The following is a 12,256-nucleotide window of genomic DNA, read 5'->3' on the forward strand; positions in this document are numbered from 1 at the left end:
TTTAGCCTCTGCATGCAGCCCTCCTGGTCTGTTGTGGGACTCGAACCAACAACCTTTTGATTCCTAAGACTAGTTCAAACAAGCTAAGCCTTAAATCCACCTCAAGTGTCTTTTTAAGTGTGTACTTCGTTTTAAGACAAAACACCTGCAGACAGTGTGCCCTTTGACCTTCCTCTCCATCTCTGTTTACCTCTTCATATTTGAATAGGAGGACCAGAGCTCTCGCGTGCACGCCCCCGCATTCACCTGCCTCGCGCTCCAACCACCTCACACAGACTCGCTCGCGCCCAGAGCCAGACGCAGACTTTCTAACGTCTGTTTTTTTTGGAAGAAAAGACTGTTTTTACGGGATCATTTCGACATATTTACCCGGATGTAAACGCCCAAAGTGTATTTAAGAGCTGGGCGATTAAAAACACAAAGGGAAATTTACTTTATCTCGTTGAAGTTAAAGGGAAACAGCGACGAGAACATTAATAAACGATGAGGTAAGAATATGATTTGGTTTATTTCCTTACATTTCTGTGCTTCAGCTCTCATGTTAATGATCAAACCCGGTGTTTCTGTTTTGTCCTGTCACACAGTGAGCCTTTATTAACGTGAAATAAGTTACTGAACCGATAATAGAGCCTACTAAGTGAACTATTAAAGGAAATTGTTAACTGTTCCTAATAGTATGCCATGAAAAATAGCCGCAATTATGTATGGAAGCACATTTCTGCCAATTGTATGCTTCAAAATATCCTGTAAGTAATTTTACTGAAAACCTTTCTCAAAATAATGGCTTAGTATTTCAAAAGAATTGCCAGAAATTGGCTTCCAATAATAAAAAGTCACCTTTTCAGAACAGAAAATCAATTGAATCTCTAGTTTGTAGTCCTTTTTGATAATTAAATGAGTTTTTAATGACGAGAGAGGAGGACGTGCATTTATTAGAACCAATGATAACTAACTAGCTGATTATTTTTACATGATATTGAATTATTATAAATGACTTTATTGAAAGCTTACACCTGCTGCCAAGTTAAACCAAAGATAAGGCAAGTTAAATTGAAAGATAGCTTTGTTAACACTGTCAGTCACTTTTCGCTTATTTGTGATAACATATTTTGCCATAATACTCCTTTGGTAATTCAACAATAAAACATTCAATATGCAGCTTTGTATTTGTGAATGGTGTGGTTGGACAGATTATATTGGTCCACTTACACACATTTCTATTTTTATTTTTTCTGCTGTTTGCTGTCTGATATGATAATGGAAATATCTGTGGGGGGTTTCAAACAAGCAATTGGAGGTCTTACGATAGGCATTTTATATCAAAACAACAAGGCTTATGGATTGAGTGTATCTATTAAGTTGGTAAAATTGCATCCATAGGTTAAAATACAACATAATAATCTTCAATAACTGTCTTTATTTTCTATTGTTAGTTCTCTAAAAGTGACTGTAAGTCAAATTAACGGTGTCTAACTTCATCCGAACTTGGAAGACACTGAATAAAGTGAAAATATAACATTTCCATGGTTTGATTTTAAAGCCAAAAACATCTGAGTAAGTTTCGGAAAACCCCTCTTTCTTTATTCTTTAGAACAGGGAAAAGGGACTCCAGTGGACAACAAAAAATGCACTGTCATTACCACACAGTGCCAGAGTTTAAAGTGTGTCAGACTTAAAAAAAAAAGACACACAGTACACCCTTTTGTAAAAGTCAACAAAGAAGCCATATTGATGTAATGTAAAGGACAAAGCACGAGGTTTTTAACACTCACCGCAGGTCAATTTAGGTAACATTATTAATCAGATACTGTTTAATCCCTCTCTTCGCTATTAAATCAGATATACCTGTAGCAGAAGATTAAACATTTTAAATCCTGAAATTGATGGTGACATTGGAGCTGACAAAGGTAATCTGTGCAGTCACATGATGGGGAAGAAGCGACTGAATGTAGGTGGAGGTTACTGGGAAAAAATGTTTTTTAATGTGAGCTGGGTGCGTCGCTGAAACTTAATTCCTTTACACACCTGGAAGTGTGTATACGTGTGTTGTGTGTGTGTGTGTGTGTGTGTGTGTTGCAGTGGAAGAATTTGTAGCTAGAAGAACAAGTTTTTTTTGCATAATGGGGAAATGACTAGAAGAAGTGTCTCATTATAATGGCATGAAAACAATGAGCAGGACTTCCCTGCTCTCATTAGTGGACTTTGCTAGGGACACAGGTACAAAATAATTCAGCTAATCTCTGAATGATTATGTTTGTTATTGTGTTTTAACCTTTCTTATTGTTTATGTCTTTTTTTGGGCAGCGATTTCATCCAGTATGCTTCAGTGATCGTCAAAGAAGGATTTGGTGTAAAAAAAAATCCCAGATTTTTGTTTTGTTCTAATTCATTTCATCTGACATGCAGTCAAAGGTGAACGCTCTCCCTTCTGCACGGACATAAACAGCAGCTGACAGGTGAAAAACGAAAGAAGTCGCTATCCTCGTGTGTTTTTATCATGTAGACAGAGACAGACAGCAAGAAAAAGTAAAGTGACAAGGCGCTAGACGAGGAGATCCCTCTCACTCACACAGGTCACGATGCCAGACGAGTCGCAAGGTTTTACGGACAAGAGGAGAACTGGAGAAGACGAAGCACCAAAAGTGGCTTTAGTGCCGGACGTTGTGGTAAAGTCTATCGATGGAGAGGGGAAAAACACCGGAGGTAACATCATGGAGCTGGACGACTTCAGTAAAACAAAAGACGGATTAAGCAGTGACACTTTGAAAGGAAATGAAGGGAATGACGGCGCGTTAAATAAAAGCAAATCTCCTGTTTCCGTAGAGGTCGGTGTGGCTAAAAAAGTGCAGAGCCCTGAACCTCTGGAGTCTTTGATGAAGGGAGCAACAACAACAGATCATGCTAACCTGGTTAACTCTTCCTCTGATAGGCTACAAGCCGTAGAAAAAGGCACAAAATCTAACTTTGGCGAAGAGATATCGGAGCTCGATGGATTCAAAAAGACAAATCAAATCTCTCCTGTCAAAATCTCCGCACACAGTTTTAAAAACAGCAAAAAAAGTCCGGATGATGATCGAGGCGTTCTTAAAACAGACTCTTCTTTGAGTGGCAGTTCACCAACAACGCCATTCAAACTCCCACAAACACGGGACAGCATCGACGTCAGGTGGGACGACGAGGACATAGGAGAAGACAAGAAAAGCACCCGGTCGAGGCAGAGTGTGAAGGAGGGGGTGTGCTGCTGCTATCAGGTGTTTCACAGGGCCTTCCTGCAGTGTGTGGAGGAAACTCCCGCCATGCTGACCGGTCTGGTGCTGTCCTTGGCTTTCTGCGTCGCCCTCATCGTCCTGATCCCCACCACAGGAAGGGTGAGACTGTGTGTGTGTGTGTGTGTGTGTGTGTGTGTGTGTGTGTGTGTGTGTGTGTGTGTGTGTGTGTGTGTGTGTGTGTGTGTGTGTGTGTGTGTGTGTGTGTGTGTGTGTGTGTGTGTGTGTGTGTGTGTGTGTGTGTGTGTGTGTGTGTGTGTGTGTGACCCCTAACCCATCACATTCCCCCTGCTTCCACTCCTACTGCTATTTATTACATTTTTACTTTATTATTTGCCCCTTTTGTTAGTTTGTGTGTGTGTTCACCATGTAAAGCGGCCTTGGGTCCCTTGAAAGGCGCTATACAAATGTAATCTGTTATTATTATTACTTTTATTTACAGTAGAAGACAGTTGAGGACATTTCAACAGTTACAGGGAGTAGTAGACATTTGCAATATAACAACAGTTTACATTGAAACCCTCCCCTTCTCATTGTTAACCTATTATTATTATTATCATTGGGCTTGGGGACCAATCTAAACTCAGATGGGGCCAACATCTTGTATATTGCTACTTTAAGTTATTTAAAAAGTCCCAGAAAAGTCTACTTATCTAGATGCCAAAACTCAGATCATGTCGTTACATTACTTTTTAATAATAGATTAAAGCAACACTCTTGTCTATTGCCACTTTAAGTTATTTTAAAGCCCCTAAACAATCATTCATAATGATGTCTTTAAATGTGTTAATTTGTCCTAAATTTTTTTGACCAAAAGGTTTTTTTTTAAATTTTTTTTATATATGAAAGAAAAGCAAGAAGTCCTCACTCTGGAGAACTCAAATCAGGAGAATTTATTGCATTTATTCAATATTATTTTGCATACAAATCCACTTGATACAATCATAAGACATAATGGAGACACCCTGATAAGCTATAGGAAACTAGACAATAGGGGCCCACAAAATAACATAACATATTTACATTATATATCATTAATACATGTAGAAGTGAGAGATTTCATGTATTATACAGAAACATTAGAAGCCAAAAACATACCCCACTTTAACCAAAATCCCTTCTCTAACCCTGACCACTGTCAATAAACATAACATACATGTATTTCATCAGTCTACATTTCTGGGGTTTAAGGCTAATATTTTGCACACTTTTAGGTAGGGCTGTGCGATTATGGCAAAAATCATAATCACGATTATTTTGGTCAATAATTGATATCACGATTATTAAAAACGATTATCCATTTACTTTGAAAACATCTATTTATTGAAAAAAAAAATTGGAACAGTATATTTTTAACAGTTGATTACCCTGAACTTTAAGTATAATTCAACTGAAAAACCACTAAAAAAAAATAATTACATTTTTTTTTTTTTTTTTTTTAATAAAAATAATAATCGTTTTATTTCGATTACGTTGTTTTCGTAATCGTTGCAAGCCAAAATCGTAATCGAGATTAAAATACGATTAATTGCACAGCCCTACTTTTAGGTCACAGTTCAGTGTTGTTAGAGACAGTTAAGTTTGACCTACTCGGAAGACAAGGAAGACCAAGTAAAGGAGGATATTAAAAACAGTTTAGAGAGTGACCTCACAAGAGAAACAAAGCCAACTTCAAGGAAATAGATCAATAAACCTGTTCTTCCAAAAACACCACAGCATTCTTAAGCCTCAATTATTAAAGGAAGTAAAAGGCACTGAAAACACATTGTTGGCCTCATAATACAGCCGTTGTTTTCAGGAATTATTCAATGTATTTAACAGATTAATTTTTGAGCTCTTTCTTCAACATTTTATGGCTTCCATGAATCAGTGGACACGACCTGAGCTGAACTTGAATTTGTTAATCGTCCACTGCATTAAAAGGCTTTGAAAAAGTAAGTTGACATCAATATCAACAATGTTAATTCCCTAGGGGTACAAAATAAAAAACTCATGGCAGGATTACATTAAAAGGCATTGCACCAGCTGTTTAAAGCTCAGCCTGACTTTCATGTCTGATGATTAAAGGCATTTTAGGCTTTTTGGATATAGTAGACACCTGAGTCGAAATGGGAAGGTATTTAGAAATATATATTAACATAAAATGCTCCTGTTTTATCTGTTTGTATCTGCTATAAAGAGACGTATCATGTCCAGGTTCATATCAGTATGTAGTGTCTCTACTTTAAAGAGTCCTCTCCTGCTGATGTTCAGGTGTATATCAGTATGTAGTGTCTCTACTTTAAAGAGTCCTCTCCTGCTGGTGTTCAGGTGTATATCAGTATGTAGTGTCTCTACTTTAAAGAGTCCTCTCCTGCTGATGTTCAGGTGTATATCAGTATGTAGTGTCTCTACTTTAAAGAGTCCTCTCCTGCTGATGTTCAGGTGTATATCAGTATGTAGTGTCTCTACTTTAAAGAGTCCTCTCCTGCTGATGTTCAGGTGTATATCAGTATGTAGTGTCTCTACTTTAAAGAGTCCTCTCCTGCTGATGTTCAGGTGTATATCAGTATGTAGTGTCTCTACTTTAAAGAGTCCTCTCCTGCTGATGTTCAGGTGTATATCAGTATGTAGTGTCTCTACTTTAAAGAGTCCTCTCCTGCTGATGTTCAGGTGTATATCAGTATGTAGTGTCTCTACTTTAAAGAGTCCTCTCCTGATGATGTTCAGGTGTATATCAGTATGTAGTGTCTCTACTTTAAAGAGTCCTCTCCTGATGATGTTCAGGTGTATATCAGTATGTAGTGTCTCTACTTTAAAGAGTTCTCTCCTGCTGATGTTCAGGTGTATATCAGTATGTAGTGTCTCTACTTTAAAGAGTCCTCTCCTGATGATGTTCAGGTGTATATCAGTATGTAGTGTCTCTACTTTAAAGAGTCCTCTCCTGCTGATGTTCAGGTGTATATCAGTATGTAGTGTCTCTACTTTAAAGAGTCCTCTCCTGCTGATGTTCAGGTGTATATCAGTATGTAGTGTCTCTACTTTAAAGAGTCCTCTCCTGCTGATGTTCAGGTGTATATCAGTATGTAGTGTCTCTACTTTAAAGAGTCCTCTCCTGCTGATGTTCAGGTGTATATCAGTATGTAGTGTCTCTACTTTAAAGAGTCCTCTCCTGCTGATGTTCAGGTGTATATCAGTATGTAGTGTCTCTACTTTAAAGAGTCCTCTCCTGCTGATGATCAGGTGTATATCAGTATGTAGTGTCTCTACTTTAAAGAGTCCTCTCCTGCTGATGTTCAGGTGTATATCAGTATGTAGTGTCTCTACTTTAAAGAGTCCTCTCCTGCTGATGTTCAGGTGTATATCAGTATGTAGTGTCTCTACTTTAAAGAGTCCTCTCCTGCTGATGTTCAGGTGTATATCAGTATGTAGTGTCTCTACTTTAAAGAGTCCTCTCCTGCTGATGTTCAGGTGTATATCAGTATGTAGTGTCTCTTCTTTAAAGAGTCCTCTCCTGCTGATGTTCAGGTGTATATCAGTATGTAGTGTCTCTACTTTAAAGAGTCCTCTCCTGCTGATGTTCAGGTGTATATCAGTATGTAGTGTCTCTACTTTAAAGAGTCCTCTCCTGCTGATGTTCAGGTGTATATCAGTATGTAGTGTCTCTACTTTAAAGAGTCCTCTCCTGCTGATGTTCAGGTGTATATCAGTATGTAGTGTCTCTACATGTCTCCATGCTTTAATGTTCAGAAAGCTCTTTATTTTTCTCATACTGCCTGTGCTCCAGCACCTCTTTTCACCCTCTGTCTGAAACCAGAGCCCAGTCTGCTCTGATTGGTTAGCTGGCCGGCTCTGTTGCGATTGGTCAACCGCTTAGAGATGTCCCGCCCCTTAGCCTATCACGTAAAATGTGTTGGAGCGTTAGCCAATAGAAGGGGAATCATTACATAGTGATGTCACATTGTTGCAGAAGTAAACAAAGGAGCCTTTGCAGACCATTTACATGCGGGAAAAAACCTATATAACACACTACAGGAAAGGGAAAAGCCCAAAAAGCAGACTGAGACCCCTTTGACACTGCTCACTACACAACATATGTGACAGTTAAGTGTCTTAAAGGTCACCTATAATGCAAAATCCACTTTTTCATGTCTTCTCTACATCACCAAGTCCAACTTTTAACCCAAAGATGTTTTAATTAATACTAGATTTGACAAATTAAGGTGTCAAGTTTCTGGTTGGTTAAATTAAGTAGCAACTTCCTGACATAGACTGTATGTTTACATAAGGGGAAGCAGGTTTACCTTAATTTAAAAAGCGTAAGGAAAACTCTCTACGTGCAGATTTATCATTTTGGCGTCTATTGTACTAGATGATCCTAAACCCTGGAAACATGTTAATGATCTCTAAAAACCATCATTGTAATCCCTGCTATGAACTTGCTTTACCTGTATTTACAATTTACAGTTCTTAAAGGTTACCTACAGTATTATGCAAAATCCACTTCTCCATGTCTCTTCTACATCAACATGTGTCCCCTCTTCTTCATGTCTCTTCTACATCAACATGTGTCCCCTCTTCTTCATGTCTCTTCTACATCAACATGTGTCCCCTCTTCTTCATGTCTCTTCTACATCAACATGTGTCCCATCTTCTTCATGTCTCTTCTACATCAACATGTGTCCCCTCTTCTTCATGTCTCTTCTACATCAACATGTGTCCCCTCTTCTTCATGTCTCTTCTACATCAACATGTGTCCCCTCTTCTCCATGTCTCTTCTTCATCAACATGTGTCCCCTCTTCTTCATGTCTCTTCTACATCAACATGTGTCCCCTCTTCTCCATGTCTCTTCTACATCAACATGTGTCCCCTCTTCTTCATGTCTCTTCTACATCAACATGTGTCCCCTCTTCTTCATGTCTCTTCTACATCAACGTGTGTCCCCTCTTCTTCATGTCTCTTCTACATCAACATGTGTCCCCTCTTCTTCATGTCTCTTCTACATCACCATGTGTCCCCTCTTCTTCATGTCTCTTCTACATCAACATGTGTCCCCTCTTCTTCATGTCTCTTCTACATCAACATGTGTCCCCTCTGTGGAAAGAGATTCTGAAAGTTTCAGGAACAAAGATTCTCTCTTTTTTTGTCCTGATCCATTTCTATAAAAACCTGTCTGAAAATGAGCTGATCAGATTTTGGCCACTTTATGATGTCATCACGTTTTTTTGTCTTGTGTAACCATTAGCCAATCACCAACCAAGGTAACCCCCCCCCCACCTTATCACCTGAATCTCCTCCTAGAGCACCATTGTGTTCTTTGTAACCAAATCTCTCTCAGAGGGGCGTGGGGAGGGGCTCCTTATTTTCATCTAAAGTAACAGACAGAGAATCAACACTTTGGAAACAGGGCTGAAACAGAGGGGATTATGGGTAATGCTGCAATGATCTGTTTGATGTTTCAGCCAATCAGAGACAGGCTCTGTATATATCTGAGACCTATAATATATTGATAAAAAACAGTATGATAGGGGACCTTTAACTCTGCCTACTACACAACATCCATGACAGTTAAGTGTCTTAAACAACGTGAATGATAACATGTTTTTAATCGTTCGCCCATCCCTCCACAGAACATCTTTCGTCACGTGGGTGCGCTGTCAGTGTTGTGTGTGGTTCTGTGTGTGAGCTTCTTCCTGCTCGTCTGTCTGCCCTGGCTGGCCACGGTGCGGCGCTGCGGGGGGGCGCTGGCGCTCTTCGTCTGGGGGACGCTGTACGTCACCGCCATCGTCTTCATCTTCACTGGAGGACCCGTCACTGCGTGGGAACAGGTGAGAAGGAAACACAGAAAGAAATAATGAGGTTTAGTACATCAGTAGAAAGGACACTTCAGGACAAAAGGCGGATAAAGAGACATCAAATACTTAGTAACTCAAAACAAACACAGCTACAACCAAGGGATCACGAGTAGGCCATCAGAGAATATAAAGGCAATATATCAATACATCAAATTCAAGAAAGGTTGTCACCCCTTTTGTGTGAGTTATATGCCCCATTTTGTCTTAAAATGAACGACATACGTTCCATAAATTGAATGTACCCATTGGTCGATAGTGGGAGGTTCCTTACAGAGCCCCTTGCCTTTTTACGGCCTTTTTAACTCACTGTCATGAAGATCTTTAAAAGATTTTGGTCACTTTTTGACGATTCACAGTCCATAAGGTAAAAGGAGAGACAGGTGAAATTCATATCTTAACTTCTCTGATAGTACCATGGGGTCTCAAACTCAAGGCCCGGGGGCCAAATCCGGCCCGCGACTTCATTTTATGTGGCCCCGCAAAAGAGCTTGCAAAGAATATAATACGTTTATTATACGGTTACATGCCACTTTACAGAAGCAGGTTGCCCATAAACTACATGTCCCACAATGCATCTCGTTTTGTGACATGCTCACTGAAGAGACTTGCAATTATTTGCCCTGGACTTCTGCTTTCAGACGTAGTTAATTACTAAGTTATTATCCTATCCGATAATAATCCAATTCAGAGGCAATAATGTAATATAATATATTATGTATATATTATATATTTATATAGTTACAACCGGCCCTTTGAGTGCAACCTTTATGCGAATGTGGCCCGCGATGAAATTGAGTTTGACACCCCTGATGAACACCATCCCATATTATATATTCTTTAGCTGTTCAGTAACTCTGTGCATCTTTCCCTAACTCCTCAGGTGGCGTTCTTCCTCTTCCTCTCTCTGAGCGTGTACACGGTGCTTCCTCTCTCCATGGCCTGGGCCCTCATGGTTGGGATCTGGACGAGCGTCTCGCACATCGTCATCATCAGCGTCTACGTCCCCATCACCAACCCAAAGACACCCGACCTGGCTGTGCAGGTAAACATTATTATTTATTTTTGAACTTAACATACATTTATGTGAGGGACTGCGGATGGAAAGTAGCTCAAAGCTAAATCCGGCATATTTACACTTGGCATATTTCATGGTTTAAGTGTTCATTAATGTCGCTGCCAAATAAACGAATAAATTAATAAAATGATCGCATAATACCTGAACCATTATGATAGTAAGAACCAGTGCTTTATTATTATATAATAAAAGCTGCGTTGGTGTGAAAGGGGCAACAGTCGTCACTTGTGTGTGACTGACCCGAGCTTGCGCCTTGTCGTTCTGATAGCTCCGCCCCTTCGCTCCAACCCCCCTCCCTCCCCCCACATCTATAGGTGAAAATTACTTGAGCGACACATTCATCGCAAGAAGTGTAGCAAAAGTCAAGGCCGCAGATTCGTCGATTTATACTGCCACAGAGCAGATTCGTGAAGTTGTAATGACTGATTTGAGAGGTGGTAATAACCAAGTTGCAGTTGTAATGGAAAATATATTTTAAAAATATATATTTTTCTGCAAGTGAACATTTCATCACTAAGTTCATTTTTTTTCCTACAAGCTACAAAACTTTTTTTTTTCTTCTGTGACTTCAAATGTGGTTCACAGATACGTGGATATTTTATACAAGTGTAAATGTATGCACACAAGCTCAGATTTTTCTTCTGCAAGTGCTCATATCAGCACTCTCGCATTTTGCACCATATCTACCTTCATACAAAGTGTGAAGGTTAAAAAAACACATGTACATGTTAAAGTACATGTGTAAATGTAGACAAATATGAACAAATGACTCGGCCATCTAAAGAGATAAGCATCTTTCGCATGTGCCAGAAAATAGCATCCTTATTCAAATCACACTTGTGGGGAATGTGTGTGAACAGCAGGTGTTACAGTTTCCTGGAAAGATGCAAATGATCTGCATCACTCTCTACTTTGTTAAACGTCACTTATTATGCAAAATCCACTTCTCCATGTCTCTTCTACATCATTTTGGCCACTTTATGATGTCATAACGATGTGTTGGCTTGTGTAACCATTAGCCAATCAGCAACCAAGGTAACCACCCCCCCCCCCCCCCCCCCCCACCTTATCACCTGAATCTCCTCCTAGAGCACCATTGTGTTCTTTTGAACCAAATCTCTCTCAGAGGGGCGTGGGGAGGGGCTCCTTATTTTCATCTAAAGTAACAGACAGAGGGTGTTTCTCAATGTCGAGGAAGGATCCTCCAGAGCCACTATTTCAAGGATGCTACGTCATCGAGTCCCACCGAAAGACTGTTCCAATGTCCAGGATCCTTGGAATCCTACCGAGGCCGGCGTCCTTCGTTGCGGGAAATTTCGAGGCTGCACATGTGTATCCTCCGCGGTCTTAAAATCCCCACAATGCTTTGCGCACGGACCAATTTCCAAAATCTTTGGTGGAAAATGTAAGGCGGGGCCTCGCATATGACGCACACCGGCACACCTGTTAGCCTGTTCCGACCATTCTTCGTTTTCCGAGGCTAGGAAGGATTCTTGCCTCGCTTCTGAAGGACCTGACTCGGAAGACATGTCCTACCAAGGAAGCGTCCTCGACATTGAGAAACACCCAGAGAATCAGCACTTTTGAAACAGGGCTGAAACAGAGGGGATTATGGGATGCTGCAATGATCTGTTTGGTGTTTGGAGCCAAACACTTCAGAGACATGTTCTGGATATATAATATAATGTTTTTGTTTTTCCAACTCTCTGTCAGTGATTGATTGACAATATTGTTTCCGCTGGATAATTAGTCAAGTGTAAATAATCTCCTTTTCTCTTCTCGCAGCTGGTGGCGAATGCGTTTCTGTTTATGTGTGTGAACTGCGTGGGGATTTTCCATCTGTGGATGACGGAGCGGGATCTCAGGAAATCCAATCTGAAGAGAGAGGAGTTCAGCACCATACGCTCCCAGAAGGAAATCAGGAAATATCAGCAGGTAGTACAAAGAAACACTCTGTCTTCAAACTCATCATATGGTATGGGAGGTGTGTGTGGCGCAGTGGATGGTGCGTTGGTGTTCGGATCAGGGGAGCACAGGTTCAAACCCCACTGCAGTCAGCATGTCGTCGTGTCCCTGGGCA

The 12,256-nt window shown here is 40.2% G+C and overlaps 1 protein-coding gene across 1 annotated transcript in view; it reads left to right on the forward strand.

The window, feature by feature from the left end:
• The first annotated feature begins 272 nt into the window (after positions 1 to 272).
• LOC117494653 (adenylate cyclase type 2-like) overlaps positions 273 to 12,256 on the forward strand; it is a 34,250-nt gene continuing 22,266 nt past the window's right edge. The window contains exons 1-5 of the mRNA XM_034145589.1: positions 273 to 488; positions 2,305 to 3,368; positions 8,877 to 9,074; positions 9,982 to 10,143; positions 11,962 to 12,111. Coding sequence (XP_034001480.1) covers positions 2,580 to 3,368; positions 8,877 to 9,074; positions 9,982 to 10,143; positions 11,962 to 12,111 — 1,299 coding nt within the window. The 5' untranslated portion in view covers positions 273 to 488; positions 2,305 to 2,579. The remainder of the gene's footprint in view (positions 489 to 2,304; positions 3,369 to 8,876; positions 9,075 to 9,981; positions 10,144 to 11,961; positions 12,112 to 12,256) is intronic.

Source organism: Trematomus bernacchii, unplaced genomic scaffold, assembly GCF_902827165.1.
Source record: "Trematomus bernacchii unplaced genomic scaffold, fTreBer1.1, whole genome shotgun sequence".
Classification (NCBI taxonomy): domain Eukaryota; kingdom Metazoa; phylum Chordata; class Actinopteri; order Perciformes; family Nototheniidae; genus Trematomus; species Trematomus bernacchii.